At 49.6% G+C, this 18982-nt stretch overlaps 1 protein-coding gene across 1 annotated transcript; it reads left to right on the top strand.

Annotated features, from left to right (window-relative positions):
- The first annotated feature begins 784 nt into the window (after nucleotides 1-784).
- On the top strand, nucleotides 785-18429 carry SDC4 (syndecan 4). The gene is made up of 5 exons (XM_080354506.1): nucleotides 785-928; nucleotides 14649-14790; nucleotides 15722-15774; nucleotides 16014-16197; nucleotides 17468-18429. The coding sequence occupies exons 1-5, from the start codon at nucleotides 851-853 to the stop codon at nucleotides 17617-17619; spliced, it is 609 nt and encodes a 202-aa protein (XP_080210632.1). The 5' UTR covers nucleotides 785-850; the 3' UTR covers nucleotides 17620-18429.
- Nucleotides 18430-18982: the final 553 nt, after the last annotated feature.

Genomic DNA, 18982 nt, shown 5'->3' with positions numbered 1-18982 from the left:
AGTTTCATTTTCCGTCTCCAACAAGAACCCTGTGATGTAACACCCCACCGGATAACCGCAGCGATGACATGCTGCGAGTTGATCTCGGTTTTCTGTAAACGTAAGACTGTCACTTGTGGAATGTTGTGAAAATGGATACTGTGGGCCTGCTTTCCCCTTTCCCTTCGCCCCCTTTCCTTTCGCTCCCTTTACCTTTCCCTTTTTCCCTTTCCATTTTCACCTTCCTTTTCCATTTATCCCCCCTTTCCTTTTTCCTTTGTCCCCCTTTCCATTTATCCCCCCTTTCCCTTTATCTCCCCCTTTCCCTTTATCTCCCCCTTTCCTTTTATCTCCTTTCCCTTTCTATTTCTCCCTCCCCTTTCTACCTTCCTTTTCCTTTCAATTTCTCTCCTTTCCATTCCCTCCCCTTTCCCTTTCCATTTCTCCCTCTACTTTCCCTTTCTCCCCTCCCCCTTTCCTTTTTCCTTTTCCCTTTCCCCCTCCCTTTCCCTCCTTTCCAACCCCTCAGGTCAGTGCCCGTGGCCCTGCAGAGCGGGTCCCGCACCGCACAGCCCGACCCGGCTGCCCCGGGTTTCAGCCCGCCCGTGTCCCCAGCCCCTGTGTCCGCCGCCCGGGGATGCGGCTGCCGGTGCGGGGCAGCTCGCAGCCCCCCGGGCATCCCGGAGCGGGCGGGGCCGCGGGCATTCCCGGGGGCGGGCGGCAACCACGCTCCGCCCCGCGGGGCTGCGCCGCTGCTATAAGCGCCGCAGCGGCGGCGGGGCTGGGCAGATTTGCCTGCGCCAGCCCGTGAGTTGCCCGGTCGGAGCCTCTTCGCCCAGCACAGCACAGCACAGCCCAGCTCGGTTCGGCCATGCCGCTGTCCCGCGTCCCGCCCGTGCTCCGCGCCGCCCTGCTGCTCGGCCTCCTCCTGCCCGCCGCCGCCGAGTCGGTGAGTCCCTAGGACGGGAGAGGGTCCCCTGCCTGCGTGCCCCGGTAGCAGGGAAGGGTGCTCCCAGGGCTGGGTGACCCGGCTGCTGCCCACTGTGCTGGACGTGCACTTGTGGTGGGTCCCGCTTGCTAGTGACCTGAGAGCTAAAGCCACTGCTGCCTTCCCCGGGATCTGTCCCCCACCGTTTGTCCTTCTCCAGGGAAGGAGGGACAAAATGGGTTAATGGGAATATGTCCATTCCCGTTCTTTTCTGCGGTTCCCCTGCCTGGCTTGCACGCTGCTTCCTCTGTTTGATGGCAAAGCAGCGTTGTCCTGGCCCAGTGTGCCCCATGTGGACCGCTCACCCTGTCACTACCCACCCCAGTGGTTGTGCCACCCGTCACATGTCCCCTTCCCACTAAGCATTTGTGAAGCTGGTCTTTCTCTTCTGTAATCAGGAATTAGAGCTGTACAGGGTACAAGGGTACATGATAGAAATGAACTGCTCTCCATTGCAGCTTTGATCTTCAGCTGCTGGTCATAGACTTAATTCCTTGAATCCCTCATTTATAGGAATGTGTGGTGGGTCAGGTGTGTGCAGTGCATTACAGTGCTTTCCAGCCTTACCTGGGTTTGGTTGTGCTGGTACCTGTTGTCTTTATGTGTATCAAACCTTCCTCACTTCCACATAGGACTGAAAACTGATGCACTACCACAGAGGGTTTAAGAGTCTCTTAAACATATAAGGAGGTGAAACAGTTTGGATGCATCAAGCCGGGCACGTGTGGGATCTCTGTGGCGAAGCAGAAATTTCAGGATTTTGCCTTCCCTGCTGTTTGTTTGTGTGTGTGTGTCCATCTTGCTGATAGCGCAGTCAGGGCAGATTCCTCTGCTAGTCTGAAAGAGCTGCTGAGATTAAGATAACTGCAGGAGATCAGGGGTTCTCAGAGGTGGGTTTAATCATCCACATTGCTTCCTTCTGGACTGAAGGCTGGGTGGGCAGATCAGAACTGATAAGACTCTGCTGCTTGGTTGCTCTCAAACAGGGACACGGGGTTGGGGGTTGCTGCTTGTAGAGTAGGAAACTCCCACAGAGAGCATCTGTAGTAATTGTCAGCTACTCTCTGCTAAGATCGACCAGCCCAAATCCACTTTACTCTAATCTGGTGTCTTTATCCCTGCTATTAAGCACGTGAATCGCTCATTTGAGAACTGGCCCAAACTAGTAGGGCAAACCTTTGGGGCAGACAGCATCTGGTAGTTGCATTGACCATGTTTGGTATGAAATGCAACTTGGTGTCCCTGGGGAATTGAGTGGTCTGCAAGCATCGGATTTCTGCAAAGACAACAAATTTTGCACAGATGTATTCTGTAAATCCTTATGTAGAACTTGGACGAAGTATTTGTCCATGTATTTTAAGCTACCTAAGATAGAGTGTATGCTTGAGAAGTAACACTGCCCTACTATAAAGCCTTATCCAAACAAATTGTTTGGGTTACAGGCTGCTGGGGAGGAGAGGAGGATGACACACTGTTTGGGAGAGTTCTGCTGGCGCTCCTCCCATATTATTTTTTTTTAAAATAGCACTGCCAAAACGTGCAGGGCTGCACAGCATGTGGCTCTTAGTTTTTTCTGTGCGGGCAGAGTGAAGACAGGTAGCTGTTTCTTAACAAGACAAGGATTGTATTTCTTGCGCTTATGTAAGAGCGTGGCTTTTGAGAGTGATTCGGTGCTTGAATATTTCCCCAAGCTTGTACAAACAGAAATGCCTTGGCTCCTTTCCCCTTGCATGGCTTTCTGGTGTAGATGGGATTTCTCCACATGAAGCAATCTTGGATGTGTAAGAGGGTGGGGAATATTACCGAAGTGCTGAAGCGTGACGTCGGTGCTGAGGCTGTGGGTGGGTTGTGTTACGGCAGCTCGCTGTGAGAACATCACGTATTTCCCGTGGGGAGGTTGGAGCTGAAGCCTGACGTCTCCTGGTGCTCCCCGGCCCTCTCTGGTTGAGAGCTTCAGAAAGCAAAGGCTGTGCGGGCAGGGCGCTCCCCTTTGCTCGTCCTGTCTGAGGATGGGGGTCTTGCAGAAGGTGCTTTAGGGGCCAGCAGCTGGGGATGGGCGGAAAGCCACCAGTGCCACCCAGACATGGGATCAGTGGAGCTAATGGAGGACACAAGGTCTGCCTTGCTTGGGCAGAGTAGCATCGTTGAGCAATCCCTGTACTTTTGGCATGTAAAAGTGCCCCTGGCAGCGCGAGGGAGAAGCAAGGGACGTCCCCTGCAGCAGCGGTGTCTGCCTGCTGCAGGCTGGGGCTGCTCCCATGTCTGAGCCGCGGGAGGGCTCCGAGTGCCCTGAGCCCTGCAGGCCTGTCCCAGTGCTGATGGGCTCCAAGCTTGTTGCAGCTGCCCTACTTTCCTGCCTTGAAGTAGGCAGAAAAAGTCTCTGTACAGCACCATGTTGTGTGTGTGTGTCCAGCAGTGTGGACAAGCAGAAATCCAACCCAAGACGCTGCTGGCAGAGGATTGATTACTCAAGGAGAGGGGGGGAGGCTTCATGCTGTTTGTGGGCTCTGTTTGCTGGTTTAAAGCAATCACGCTTGGAGGCCTCCTGATTGGCAAAGCTGCTGTCTTGTTGATGATAGCTGTGTTTGGAAAGTAGTACAGCATTATTAATGTTAAAACCGGTTTGGCTTGTCCTGCTGCCATTGATCCCCGAGGCCTGTTCTTTCTGCTCTTTGCCCAGTTTCTCATCTGTCCCTCCCAATCAAATCAAGACATTGCTATCTGCACATTTTACGTTTTTACCTTCTGACTTGGAAAACTCACCGGGCAGCTGAATGTGTAGAGTAAATCCTGGCTTTGCTTTGGCTTCCCTAAAAGACAGAGCAGCAAAATGATGAAGTCTTAAGGTGATGTCCCTTAGTCCTCAAGGGAAGGAGCTCATGACTTCTGGCAGCTGAACCTAGAGCTGGCTGTTGGGGTGAAACGCATGTAATGTATAGAAAGAAATAGCTTCTCTAGAACCTTGTACCTTGTGGAACTGCATGCATAGCTCAGGGGGTGGGAGTTCAGGGGTCTTTCTGCAGCCCAGCACCTTGTCCCTACGAGAGGTGGAAATACCCTGGGGGTGGGAGCAGTCGCCCTCCTGTGCTTGGGGCACAGTCCTGCCAGCTCTCATGCTGGAGAGCACTTTCTCGTGGTTCAGAGTTTTCCAAGCAGCTTACACAAGAGGCAAATCGGGACCTGAAATTGGGACTTTTAAGAGTCATGGTACAGAGACTCATTCACTCTAGGAAGTCAAGGCCAACACGATTGCTTCTTGCTGCCCCTGCTGTTGTTGCCTCCCAAGTCCTTGGCACTTGAGGTCCTGCAAAGGCCTGTACCCAGTCCAACAACAGTGAAAATGTTTTTTCCCGTGTCTTCCCCTCTCCCCTCCAAGCTTCTGTTAATGGCTTTACTGTTGCCTCGAGGTGTCAGAATGGTTGGAGTGAGGAGGCCATTTGCTGCTGTCAAATGCCTGAAGTGGAGCCTAGTGTGACCTTTCCCTGGTTTTCCTGTGGTGTGGGTTACTGCCTTCTTGGTACACCCCTGTCCCACTTCCACCGCAAGCTGGAAGCAGCTAACTTGACTTTCAGAGTGCTGATGGAGGAGGGAGCCTGGCTGGCTGCTGGGCATACAGACCAGCACAGCTCCCGCAGCTGCTTTCCCCTTCCCTCCAGCTCCTGGTGCTGGTAAACGCGCCATTGAAAATGTGCTGGATGCTTGAATCCTCTTGGCTGGCTGTAAGTTAACACTGGGTTGTGTTCCACTTAGTGTGTGTTAAGTCGTTCACACTTAGATGATGGATTGATGGGATTTGTCTTTAAAAGCTTTTTTTTTTCTTAATTTGGTGATAGTGACTATACCAACAAGAGAAGCGTGGTAATGTGGTTCTGCTGTCTGCAATGTAAGTGACTTAAATTGACTCCTAAGATAACTTGATTAAGTTATTGTGGCTTGCAGTCCCACAGAACTCCCCAGCTATCACTTTGGCTAGACAAAGAGGAGCGTCCATCCTTTAAAACACTTGCTTTTAACATTTGTCCTCTCCAGGCTGCTCTTAGATCTTTGCACCTTCATTCTCGCCCTCTACTTCATACGGCTTGTTCCCTTATACCATGTAACAGCAGTGGGGTTGTGCTGCTTTTGCAGCCTCAAACCAGCAGACAATGTCATTGAAGCAGTGTGAAACCAGTGGGGACAAACCCTGTGCAGATGTATGGCTGTTTGAGTATCAGTGGAATGCAAACACTTCAGATTAAGGATTCAGATGATTTGCACTAGAATGAGACTCTTGTGATGAGACTGGGCTTGGTGGTTCTGAATAGACAGGGCAGCGTAGCTAAAGAGTTTAACTTGTAATAAGCTTCTGCTCTGGGGGGGCTATAAAAGATCCTACGTTAATGAGCTGTTAGGGCTGCACTTGTAGATTTGTTCAGGCTATTTTTTTGTCTTTGAGCGTGCTCCTGAATGGTTGTCCAGGGACTGCTGCTGCCTCTGCCCAGCTCTGCCGTGTGTCACCGTCAGCCCCGGCTCACAGCAGTCATGCTCTGACTCAGGGTTTCTGGCACTTTCCTGGCCTCGCAGCTCCAAGGGATTCTGCTGTCACCCTCTGAGTAACGTCCCTGGCCCCTTACCCAAAGTGATGACTCAGACTTCCGACGTGCTGCAGCATAGAGGTGGATCTCATGGGGTTAGAAAAGGGGTGGCAAGCAAAACTAATGCTATTTGGCAGACGGTCTGCGGTGCCCTGGACACTGGCTGCCTTCGCTGTTGCCTCTCATCTAATGTGCCTCAGGTTGTGGCTACGGTGGGCAAAAAGCTATCATCGGGCTCTGACATATGATTGCAGCCTGTGGCTGAGCTGGCGTTGGCAAAGGCGTATCAGAAAACGGCCTTGTCTTGAGCAGCCACCAGCTTGCTCTGGCAGCTCCGTGGTTGTTGTGTTTTCAGACATATACAGCTGGAAATGAAAGTTGCACAGGGGAGAGAGGAAAGCGGCATTATTATCTACAATGAGTGAAAGCGTTCAAAGCGAGCTGAAGGAGCGGAAAGTCTCAAAAGACGGGGTTAAATACTTAATCCTGAGCCTGGAGAAAATGTCAGCGTAGGAGGGGAAAACACGCAAGATGTAGCTGCGTCCCTCTCAGTTTCTGAAGGCTGGCTGACATGAAAAATATACTTGTAAAATTTGCTGGAAATATACACTCTTGTCAGTTTTATCCTTAAATCCTTTGAGGCTGGGATGACTCTTATAAAATGCCAAGTGGCTCTTGTTAGACAAATTATTGGGATGCTTAAAAATCAAAGTAGTTAATTAAAATCTCAAGAGAGACACTCCTTGGGGTGGGAAGGAGACTGGGAGACCTGTAGCACTGTTACCCAAGCGGACAGCATCATGTTAAGCAAAAACAAGGTTTCTTTTTGCTTAAGCAAATTGCATTTTGTCAGGGAAAGCAAAGCCCGCCATGGGAAGGCTTTCTCTCTTCTGATGCTGCTCTGCCTTAGCTGCTGAAGGGGAAAAGGTGTCTCCACCACAGTACAGCTGAAACTCTGCTGCTGTCTGCCGTAAAACTGGAATAGGGTGGTGGCCTTGCCCTGTTTACGGTGCTGCCTCCTGCCCTTCAGCTGCCTTTACAGTCCAACTATAGCAATAAAAATAAGTGCTAACGTGCATTAGTGGCTGGGAAAGTGCCTGCCTGGACTCGCACCCAGATGGCTGGTATGGCCCAGTAGCCACAAGTCCAGGTGGCTGGAAGGAGGGTGCCTGGTGTGATGGGGTGCTGCTGTGCACCCATGGGTGGGGGGACGGATCCTGGCTAGAGTGGTGCCAGGAGTGTGGCAGAAACTTCTTGTGTGGGCTGATGTCCCCCTTTAAAAACAGAGAAGCGGTCTCTCCCCCAGATGGAAATATAGTCCTTGCTGATGTCAGGAGCCTTTCCTTTGGAAGACTCTGTTCCTCCGTGAGATAAATATTTATTACAACTCCACAGTGTGCAGTGGAGCAGACTCTGGAGCCAGGATCTTGCAGGAGACTGTTTATGTGCGGGCTGTTCTTGGCGCTAATTTGAAATTTCCTGAGGCTGAGCGTAAGGAGCTGGTCCTGCGCATTGGTTGCTGAACAACTTGCTAGTCCAGCTGAGCGTAGGCTTTGCAAAGCCAGGGAAGGAGTGACCAAAACAAGAGCCTGGTCCCTCTGCTCCTGGCTGTGACAGTGAGGGTGCCGAGATGTTATCAGGGAGGGCTGGGAAACTACTGCTGGTGGCTCATCCCCGCCTTGCAGAGGGGAGGAAGCCCGGTTGGGACTCCAGAGCTCTCCAAGAGAGGAAAATGCTCCCAGGAGCGACAGGTTTCCCAAAGTACAGCTGCGTTATTCCTAATAGCACACAGGCTGTGGCTGCTGCTCTCTGGGCCCAAGCCAAGGCAACCTCTGCATAAGTCGGGAATGTCTCTATTAAAAAACAAAACACCCCTCCGCACCAAAACCCCAGCCTCTGCTGCTGGAGCTAACTAGGAAATTCCCTGCTGTTGAAATGTTTGTTTGTCGAAATGCTTACACGGATATCGCCTGATAGTGGAGTGGCATGGATACTCCCTCTCAAGTGCTTTCATGCTGATAACTTCCTCTGCTACAATTTTTTGCTGGTAGCTTTGCCAAATGAGCAAAACTCTAAATAGCATAACTGTGCTGGCAGAGCTCAGCTGCCTGGGCTAAGCCTAAATCTTTGGGCTACTGCTTCTGATTAGATTAAAATGGATTGTAGGAGGGGAAGCGTTTGTAGGGTGCAGCATTGGGAATCTTGACTGTACAAACAAGCTGAGATTAGCTGCATGGTGAGGAAAGGCACCCTTTGAAGCTGGGTGTCTGTCTGGCTTGATTTTTGCGAACACTCAGGCATGAGGTAGCATAAAGATCCCAAAAACGCATGTCATGTGTTTCTTGCCAAGGGGAAATTCCACTTTTGTGCGTGTCCAGGGAAATATTGGGGTGTAGCTGTATTCTAGGAAAGGGCAGTGAGGACAGGCCTCTCCCTGGTGTGTGGGGAAATGTGATAGATGAAATATCCCAACTATCAGCAGGAGAAATCATCCTTGATGGAAAAGCTGCTTGCTGGAGCCTTTATATCCTCTTTTGTTTTCTTCCACAGACAAGGATGCAGTAGGAGCCTCTTGGTATAGAACAGGGTAACTCAGGGTGAGCTGTGAGCCAGAAAACTTAATTCCTTTTTAACCCTGAATAGATTTCTCCGACTTTTTAATTGAGCCCTGGGCAGTGAAGTGTGTGAATACCTATGATCAGGTTTGTAAATACTATAAAAAAAAATATAATCTCTTTATGAACTAGGTGTGTATCACTGCCTGTGATCACAGGAGTCTTTCAGGGGCATGAAATGGCTCTGCTGTAATTGTTTTTCTCCTGAGTCACATGAGAGCTCCTGCTTTCCCCTCCTGAATCTTATCTTTATTTGCTTCAGGGCAAGTGATTGACACACAGCCATCTGCAACTGCCTGCTGAGCTTTATCTGCGAGCTAGAGGGGGATGCAGTCATCTCCTTTCCGTCTTGGTCTCGGTAGGTCTCAGGAGCTGGGCACTGAGTATTTAGGGCAACTGTTTTGCCACCGTTGCAGTAAACAGATCCCAGCATGTGCCTGTTTGGCAAAGGGCTCAATCTTTATGGCTTTGCTCTTGGTTGATAATCAGGCAAGTGTAGTTAAACAAGAATTCATTCCTTTGTAATCTCTGCGGCCTCCTGCTCGCTTCTACGGCGTGGCCTGGAAGGCACACACGTGCAGTGTGGTCTGGAGAGAGCGGGCTGTGTGTAAGCAAATGCACGTGAGTTAAAAGGTAGATGAGGTTTGACTTTGTAAGAGCAGGAAAGCCTATTTTCAGCAAGCAGAGCCCAGGAGGATTCATCCCTGCTGCAGAGAAGGCACTCGTGACAGCGAGTTGCTCTCCAGAGCTCGGGATTACGGTGTCATTGTCACAGGGATTATGCCTCTGCTGCCGCATGAGCCCCCAGGAGAGCTGCTTGGGACGGCACAGCTTAAAGAATCGCACGGGGTGAGCGGGGCTGACCTGGGCTGGGGCAGCGCTGGGCGCGCGTTCCTGCGCCTGCCCCGTCCGAGCGCGCAGCCCCGGTTCTGTGGCCACGGGGAGATGGGTACCTGGTTGGACAGGCACTGGGGATGCTGTTCCTAAGTCACCTTGAATGAGTGACACTTTTACCAGCTGAGCAGTTCATCAGCCTACAGGTTGCTCTTGCTCTGTCTTATTAAGCAAGACCCTGCTCCTTGCATGTGTTACCGAGCACAATTACAAAAAATAAGTGGGGTTTTTTTCCCTCTTTGAAAAGAGGCATGAAGAGATAGCATGCCATGACTGGTCCCGGGGTAGTGGAGATGTGGTGCTCTCCTGCTGCCAGCCAGGAGCCGCCTGCAAGCCCTGGTTTGTGCTTCTGTCTCCGATTCCCACTTAGTCCTCAGAGGTGTTACCAGTGTACCTTTGCAGCTCACGGTGATGGGAAAGTCACCTGTACAGTGGCTGTCAGAGAGGAGACAGGCAAGACTGACCTTGTTCAAAGCCACTGTGCCTGTGGCCCTGCTCTGGGACTGCTTGGAAGGTGTTGAGCAAAGGTACAGTGGTGTTTAACCATGTCTGAAAGCCTCAGGGTGAGCCTGTTGTGCAACTTAACACACACATGTGGCTGGATGAAAGCTGATTAACTGCTGTCCCTTGGCACAGAGGCCAAAGCGGACGGGTGTGCTGGGAATTATGTGGAACAGACTGACCAGGAAAGGGAGTTAAGATGTTGCCCTCTGGGCATGGGCATGAGGAGTTAGCACAAGTGGATGTGTTACCATGGCTGATGTGTTGAAGGGGTTAGGTGTGACCTAGATTGAAATATCGATATTTGCTTTACTGTCAGGACAAAAGTGAGTTTTGTATTTTGCGTTTTTTTTCCCCCTCCATGGAGCTGGAGCTTGGTGGGAGTAAGGGGTGATTTGGGGGAGGCATAGACCCTTGCCTTCCTAGTCTGGCAGGAACTGCCTCTGCCGGAAGCTCATGTCACTTCTAATAACTTTATTTTAAGGGTTATTAAGAAGGGAAGACAGAGCTGTCTGTGCCTGTTACCTTGCTCTGTGCCTCTTCCTTTGGAGGTCAGCTCTGTTTGTTGGGCTCACCCCATTCCCAGCACTGCTGGCTCCTCCACTCTCCTGGTTTTGGGGGGCTGATGTTTTCAAGGGGGTGAGCTCAGCTTCTAATCCCTGCTCCTTTGCACACTCTGCATGAGCTTTAGAACCTTTCTGGCTTGTGTGCTCCTGCAAGAGCTCAGTGGAAGTGAACTGTCTGGAAATCCCCTCTCTGGGGCTTGGTTTACAGAGCTTTGCATCCTTGCACTGGAAAGGCCCCATTGGATTCAGTACTCTCTGGCCTGTGATGCAGGGCAGTGCAAGGGCTGGGCTGGTGGCTTTGCAAGAATGATCTCTCTATAACCAGGCTCTGAGGCTGGGCCATGCAGACAGCTGCTCGTGTTGACCAGGAGCCTTTTCTTGTTAAATTGGTCTGGATGTGCATTGTGGTGGCATAAGGTGACATCTGCCCATGACAGCACAGGTCTGGGAAAGATGTTTTGTGTAACACTGCTCACAAGTTGATCCATATAATTGTCCCCTAGTGCAGAGTCCCTGACAAAACCACCAGGAGCCGCTTGGGTCTCTCTGGCCCTGCAGGCTACAAAGAGTTAACAGGTCTGCACCTCTGCCCCCTCTTGTGCTACCTCCCAGGCTGGCCCTGCTCCATGTGCCTTTGTCTAGGGGAGGTTGACTTTCACCTTGCTCCTGTTTACTCCTGGTTGTGTGTACACAGTGCTGGGGAGGGAGCGCAGGAGCCAGCGCTGGGTCTCCGCGCCAAAGTTATAAACTTGATAAAGAGCTCCCTGCGCTTTGGATGCCCGAGTCTCTGCAGGTCTGAGTCCCTTTGCAGCTTGCTGGCTCTGACCCTTCAAAGCAGCTTTAATGAACTCCAGTGCGTTTGATCAGAGACAAGGACCAGCCATAAAAGCCAGTTCGACGTCTGGAAAACTTTGTCTCTGCCTCAAAACATCATTCGGGGTTTTTTTTTTTAAAGGGTTTGCAAAGGTTGTGGTGAGGACGTGTGGGCTGGGGCAGGCAAGCTGCCTGGGTTTGTTATTTCCCAGAACTAGCCAGCGGCTGGGGAAATTCACACGTTTGACATAAACTTTGATTGCTGCCTCAACAGATAGATGTTCTTGCTCTGAGAGAAGCTGGTTGTAGGCTGGGGCTGTAAGTGAAGGTCCCGGGAGCACAAAATGGAGCAGGGTGTGCTAGGGATGGAGCACAGCAAGGCTGCAAGCCCAGCCTGGGGTGCCAAGGCTGTAATTCCTGTGCCTGAGCTGAGCAAACAGTGTCTGGCTTCAGCCAGTAGTGCAGCCTGTCTCGGGCTCAAACATGAGACCTCTGTGCCCAGCTTTTCCAGGAATGACGCTCATAGTTCACGTGCCTGACGTGCTGGTTGTCTGACGGGGAATAAACTCTTTTTTGCCACTGGCAGGCAGCAAAAGCTGCTGCTCTCTGGCAGGCTGGTTAATCCCCCTTGGTGCTTACTGGGGATAAAGCTGCTTAACATGAGGGAGAAATGCTGGAACTAGACCCCCATAGAAGAGGTTGATTTCTGTACAGACCGCTCCTGGAGAGGAGCATATTAATAGTAAGGCTTCACTTCAGCTGCTGGGGCGAGGTGGGGCCGTGCAGCCGCTCAGTCCGACGCTCCCAGCAAGTCCCTGGCCCAGCTCCAGTGGTGGAAACAGGTGGTGGAAAGCAGCTCCCAGCAGCGCCGGTGCAGAAGGTGTTAAGCTGAATGTGGCCAGAGACAACTTGGCAGGGTCTAGCCCTGTCCTGTGGCAGGCTCCCGGCTTTTTCCTCTCGGCTGCAGCCTGCCAGTGAGAGGAAGCACGGGCACCTTCTTCATCCTTCTGGAAAGGGATGTACTTTTTCAGCATTTATCCAGGAATATATTTATGTAGCGCTTGGGAAGCCCACAGCCCTTGCCTTTAAATGTGTGCAAGTGCCTGTGTGCCCTCTCGCAGGTGTGTATGTGAGGAATGTGCCTACTCCAGACCTGCTCTGTGAGCACAGCTCTCCCGTATTAACTCTTAGCAGGCTGCCTGTGCTCCGGCTCCCAGAAGAGCCTGACCTCTAGGAGAGCATGTCTTGAAAGCTGGAGGTGCCCAGCAGCCCTCTGACTTCCCTGGCAGATCAATCTGTAAAATGAGCCTTGCTGCCCACAAGAAGAGTTTCCTGCACCATTTGAGAAGTTCTTGTGGCTTCCAGGAACTTCCCTGTCCTTGCTTCAGAGGATGATGAAAAGTGACTTCAGGGAACGCTCCCATGTAATCTTATTTACGCTTGTGAGTCAGTGATTTCCGTGTTAGGTCCTCTGGGTTGTAAACACTGTCTGTCCTGATTTAAATACGGTCTTCTGATAGCCAAACCTGGTGCGTTCCACAGCACGTACCAGTCATGGTGGCTGTCTGCCACCACTTTGCTCATGGCTGGGCTGATCTGATAAGGCCAGCCTGCTGTCCAGCCACTCAGTGGCCTAAATGCGGGTTTTCTTGAGCCGGCCTCGTTAGGACATTAGCTGGCCGTGATTCATAACAAGGTAGGACGTGAGCTGGCAGAGGGGTGCGGCGCAGTGCCCTGGCCAACACGATCTGCCCTGGCACAGCAGCCGGTTTTGCAGATCTGCAGCGAATGTGCTCCTCAGCCCGCGACAATGGGAATTGGGTTCTTCCTGCCTGGGACAAAATGGCCAGGAGCTCTCATGGGAACAGTACTGCCTGCTGGCAGCGGCTTCCATTGCAGGTCGGACTTTGGCTGGGTTTCACATACCTTGAAATGAATTTGCCTTGCAGTGAGTGATCTGTAACATTAGGAATGCCCGGTTCCAGGCCGGGAGAGGGATTTCTTCCCAGCTGGCCTTCCTCCCTATCCCCATCACCTCGTGCCAGGCTGGGCAGAGTGGAGACAGGGGGTCTGGAGGAGAGCTGGCCGCAGCCCTTCGTGCCCTCCGGGCTGTTCACTTGGTTATCCTCCAACAGAGTCACTGAGGAAACCAAAGATTACTCAAGAAGCTGATGAAAAGCACATCTAGTAGCCACTGCTCCTTATGCAAAATGAGAAACATCTTGTCCTGACCACAAGGCCTTGTTTCTGGCAAAACCAGCAGGCTCATGGGCAGGGAGGTCTGGGCTGGGAGCAGGGCTGTGGGCAGAGGAAGCTGACACATGGCTTGTGGCTCATTGTTGGCCTTGGCTTGTGCGATCGATAGCGGATGTCATTTGTCAGGTGTTTTGCTGGCTGTGGGATGGGCCAGGTGTGGCCAGGTGAGGAGGAAGGTGATCCCAGCTGTTCAGGGTCTCCCACTGCCCTGAGGAAGCAGCAAGTGCCGGGGTGATGCCACCCAGCTCTGACTGTCCCCACTGGTCTCTGCTCTTCTCCCCCTGTGAGACTGTGGCTTGTGGTAAATCTGTACTTTCAGAAGAGCCCTTGAATGTGCAGGATTGTGAAGTAAAGGAATGTTTTAAAAGTGCTCTCTGGGGTAGATAAACCTTCAGAAAGGCCTTCCAGTCTTTTTGTGTGGACAGCATGAAAAAACATTGGCAGCTTAGCCCCTGGCTATGGGACCCACCCATCTGCATTGTGCTGTAGGGAAAGAGGTCGAGTCCCCCACCATGGCCATGACTTCATGGAAGCATCTGGAGCTGCTGGAATCTGTGGGCTGGTGTTGAGCAAACCCAGAGCTCATACCTGCAGTACCCACACCGGGGCTGGCCCCAGGGCTCTGGCAAGGAGAAATAGTTCTGGGGAAGTTGCAGAACATCAGTGAGGGCAGGAGGTTTGTGCTTGTGGCTCCTTGAAGGTCCAAGTGCAAATGAGCTCTGGTCTGTGAATTGCCACTGCGGCCAAACAGCTGGTTCTCTGGAAGGTTCTCCTGCTCTCCCTAACGTGTCTGTAGCTGCAGTCATCGGGCTTCGGAATCCGGGACTTCATTTTACAGACTTGTTTGTTTACTCACATTTTAAAAGGTGAGGCAGGGGAAGCTCTTCCTTCAGGCAAGTCATTACTGATAGCGAGTGCTCTTGAACGTCACACTATATTGCACTGCTATTCAGCTGAACTGACAGACCAGATTTTAACCCTTGGGTGATGAAATAGGTTCCCAATACAAGATGCAATGAATTGTCTTGGTGTGAGGCTGCAGTGCTATGCAAAAAACTGACCTAAAGGTGCCAGGCTTTTTCCTCTGGGAATAGCAAGTCCTTCCAAATCCTTCCTTATAAAAGCTGAAGGTATTGTTTTTCCAAATGTTTTTGCTACAAACTCCTGACCAAGATCCTGTTGTATTATTTTCACCATGTGGGTTAAAGTGAACCTCCTGAATCTATAGCCCTCAGGAAATTCCCCTCCCAGGCTGGCTCTCACTTCTGTTCTGAGAAATTTTAGGGGAATTCAGCTATTTCCAGCTTGATGAAGATAATGCTTTTGGTGGAGAGGAAGTTCAGCATTTAATGTTCTTCTGATGGAAGTGATGTGCTCAGCACAGGCTCTGAGCTCCTGACCTTTTGTGAAATGCTTCTGAAGAGTTGCCTGATACTTAACACTTCTCCACCCCTCTTCTCAGGTGAGAGAAACTGAGACCATGGACGCCCGATGGCTTGATTACCCTGCCTCCGGAGACTTGCCAGATGATGAAGACATTGGCGGATTCAGGCCTCACTTAACTTCCGATGGGTCAGAAATAGATGATGCATCAGGGTCTGGAGGTAAGTGGGGAAGGAGGGCAATGCATCTCCATCAATCGATGCTGTGAAATTTTTTCCAGCACCGGCAGTCATGAGTGATGGTTTAAGTGCACATTCAGAGCTCCAGAGGGAACTGCAGTGTCAGGTGGAGATGAGAAAGCCCTATGAATCGTAGGCACCCACAGATGAGAACAGTGAAAGTGGTTGTACTGTGATGTTGAATCACTTGGGGAGGACAAATGGAGCCCAGCCAAGCTTGTCTTACTGTAAGTGAAAAGGCATGGCACCGGCTGGATCTCCTTCCTGTTGAACTCCAAAGAACTTCTGAAAAAAATAAAAATAAAAAAATAATCTATTGTTGAGGCAGTGTTACAAGGCTAAAAGTGCCTCAGCTGAAGCCAAACAAGGTAAAGGACTAACTGGTGTTCACGTGAATTCTGTGACATGCAAAGCTCCCTGCCCAAACCAGTTTCTGTAGCTCAGTGTCCCCTTTATGTGAACATTCATTCTCTAAAAGGGAAGAACAAGTGCTGAAATTGGTGCCTGACATGTTTGGGCAGATCTGGTAACGATCTGGTTGGTGAACCATCCTCTAGGGATGGGTGTTGAGCATTGCCCTCCATTGGCATTACCTTCACAAGCTATAGCAGACCTGCTCTGCAGGGCAACACCCGATCAGCTGCAGCAGGGGCCCATGGATCCAGCTGCAGATCCCTCCCGTGGGAGAGGTGTCGGTGTGAAGATTACATCTCATGGTCTTGTGCAATCAAAGCCATTAAGTGGTGAAAGTACTAGTCAATTGCAGTTAGCAGAGAACAAGAGTCCTAGTTAGTCTGCAGTTGCTGCTGTTGCAGGAAGTGTCTGAATTCTGGAAAAATGGCATATAATGAGAGGAAAAAATAGTGTCCTGTCCTGTTTTTAAATGTTATTTATTTCCTCTCCCTCTCTGCAGACTTCTCAGACTCTGAAGATGCTGTGTATCTGACTACCGTGGATACTCCTCTGGTAGGTATTGGCTGTGCATGTTTTAAGCAGCACGTAGCTACTCTGGTCTGTCTGTGGCACTTTCTGAATACCCTTTCCCCTCAAGACGTGGCGTCAAGATGAGTCTGCCTTCATGAGCAGGAACAGCACACTCGTAATGCACTAAGCAAACTTTCTTTTCCCTGCACACCCTCCTGTTTTCAATTGTTGATAGTCTGGGTGCTGCTTACTGATGGGTGTGGTGTGTCTATATTCTGTAGATATCTGACAACTATATCCCTGGAGATACTGAGAGAAAGATTGAAGGTGAGAAGAAAAACACACTGGTGGACAACGAAATAATTCCAGACAAAGCTGCACCTGTTGAAGAGGACGTGTCCAACAAGATCTCCATGGCAAGCACAGCCAACAGCAGCATCTTTGAAAGAACAGAAGTCCTTACAGGTAATATTCCACCTTGTCCTGAGAAATCATTAATACTGTAAATCAAAAAGGCTTCTCTTGTTCCCTGTTTCTCTGGGGAGCAGTTTCTGCTGACAAAGGGAGCGACATGTGTTACCTCTGTGACTACCTGTAGCACGGTCGCTTCTGCCTTCTAGTCCTTGACCAGAAGAGGAGGAGGCTACTGCCGTGTTTTTGGGGTAAAGAGCTTGTTTTTGAGCCTGCCAGCTGACTGTTGGCCTAAGTGGCACATGACTCATGTGGCAGCTGCTCTGCACCCAGATACTACCCTAGTGAGAGGCATATCTAGCCATACATCAATGACGCCGTAGACTTTCATATCAAATTAAGACATTTTTCTTCTAACCTCTGCCCAAGTCCTGCCTTTCCTGAGCCTTGCCAGGAGCCAGCCAGTTCTTCTGAGGGATTTGAACACCTGCTCAACTGGTGTGAATCTAAGCACCTCTGTCTAGAGCAGAACCCAGCGAGTGGCTTCCCCCCAGCACACGAACAGGTCTGTCTCAGGGCACACTTCATCATGCCCTTGACCTGATGGTGTGAGTACAAACCTCAGCACATCTTGCTGCTCCACAGTTGTCTGTCCAGCTGGAGGAGTGACTGGAAGGGTGTATTGCAAAGCCACCTCACAAAGAAACTGATTTAGTGCAATGAGCAGGTGTTACTGCAAAGGATAAACTTCACTGAGGGCTTGTGGCCATCCTTGGTGTGAGAAGAGAGAAAATCTTGGTGGGGTTTTTTGTGGGGTTTTTTTTCATTGTTAGGGTGTTTTTTGGAGGGAGGTGGTGGTGGTAGTGGGATGTTGCTGTCTAACTGAAATACAGTCCCCAGAGTGTGCTCATGCAGGCAGTTAACAAAGCATTCAAATCAGAGCTGGACCATTTTCCTGGTGTTGACACTGTTTGTGTATTGTGGTGGGGTGGTTTTGGTTTTTTCTTTGTTTTGTTTTGCTTTGTCTTCCTGCAAGGAGGATGTCTTTTTATCAAAACTTTTCTTCCTCTAAGCTGGAATACTAACACAATCTGGTTAATGTGGAACATGCGATTATTCTATGGTTGGATGAAAAGCAATTTCTGGCCTTTTCCAATAACATCTGTTGCTGACAGTGCCAGCACATCCAGTGACAGGCACAAGGACAGTGCTGGCTCTGGGGGCACTTCTGGGGCTGATACTCTTGAAGCAGGTTTTGAGATGTAGCTGATGCTTTGAAGTTGTCCAGGAGTTTAAACTTAATCCATTTTCTTTCCCCTCCCAGCTCTCATTGCCGGAGGGGCAGTGGGCCTCTTGTTTGCTGTCTTCCTGATTCTCCTCCTAGTCTATCGCATGAAGAAAAAGGATGAAGGCAGTTACGACCTTGGGAAGAAACCCATCTACAAGAAAGCCCCTACAAATGAGTTCTATGCTTAAAGCTCAGCAGCACCTTGTGCCCATCAAGGGACAAACAGACTGTATGGAAACACTGTGCCCTCGGATGAGATGTGCTGAGCAAATGCTCTTTTTGAATTGAATTTCAAAGCGACTTTTGAGAGAAAACAAACTTCCTACGTGACCCTTCCCATCTTGCACACTAACAAGGGCCCAATGAAATACAAAGAGTCTGAAAAAAAACCACCAAAACAAACCCAAACCTCAGTGTATTTTTCTTCTAAAGCTAGTGTAAAAATAATAAAGATGCCAAATTTTCTGCTTGGTTTTATAGAGGGTATGTAAACACAAAACAGACTGTATGGAGGCAAACACCATGTGTTTGCATCCTGTGTGCTGTGCTCAGATTGGCTGCTTCTATAGAAGATGGCTTTTTTTATAAACCTCGCTAATAGATGTCTTGCAGCGGGCTGGTGATGTGAAGCATTTTTGTGGAGAACTATTTATGAATCTCTTACACTACAGATGATAATGTTGCCTTATCAGGGAGTAAAAGGGCCCATAGGGGCTCGAAATCCCTGAATGCCATAAAGGGCCTATGGGAATGGCTTCCCCAGGAGATTTCTGTCTCTTCCTGTCGGCCCCAGGCAAGGGTCATTAATCCATGAAATCAGGACAGCCAGTTTTGTTTGGCTATGACAACACCCTTTCCTTGCCTTCAGTCTCTTACCTTTTTTTTTTTAAAGATTGCTTGTAGGATTTTTTAAATAACAAAATTATAAAGAAAATAGCCTGATGTTTATATAAAGTTTGTAGAAATTGTTTTGAAATAAAAAAAAATTACTTTTTTAATTTCCTCAGATTTATTTTTTCAATCCCTTTGTGTTTCCTTTGGCTGGGCATTTCTCTAGAGATGTTGTTTTGTATGATTCATGTTCTGAACCGAAGCAGTTAGCTACAGTGTTTTACAGGTTTCTTTTAGTTCTATAGCAGCTACTGTAGAGGGTAAAGATATTTATGGTTTTCCCATAACTTTTTTAGTGTTTGATTTTTTTTTTTTTTAATAGAATTATTTATAGTTTCTGAAATGGCTGTTCTCATTTGGTAACTTTATATCCTTTTTATGTAAAACACTAATATAATGAGTCTCTGTGAAAACTATTTAAGCTTTATTCTGTGAATTTTAATTATAAATTCAAGGCAATAACTTCTAGGATTAATCTGTATGCAAAATTGGATTCATAATATAATTGCGGTAGGGAAAAGACAAGAGTATTTCTAGCCTGTAATATATTATAATCAGTCCTATAGAGCTATATATTATATATTTTACTAAGAAATATACAGTTAAGAGTGAAAAGGCTGGAGTTAATTCTTTGGCAGCCTTATTGTGTGTGAGAGGCTT

This window comes from Nesoenas mayeri, assembly GCF_963082525.1.
Source record: "Nesoenas mayeri genome assembly, chromosome: 16".
Taxonomy (NCBI): Eukaryota; Metazoa; Chordata; class Aves; order Columbiformes; family Columbidae; genus Nesoenas; species Nesoenas mayeri.
Note: the sequence above shows the minus strand (reverse complement) of the source record. Positions and strands in the feature narration are given on the sequence as shown.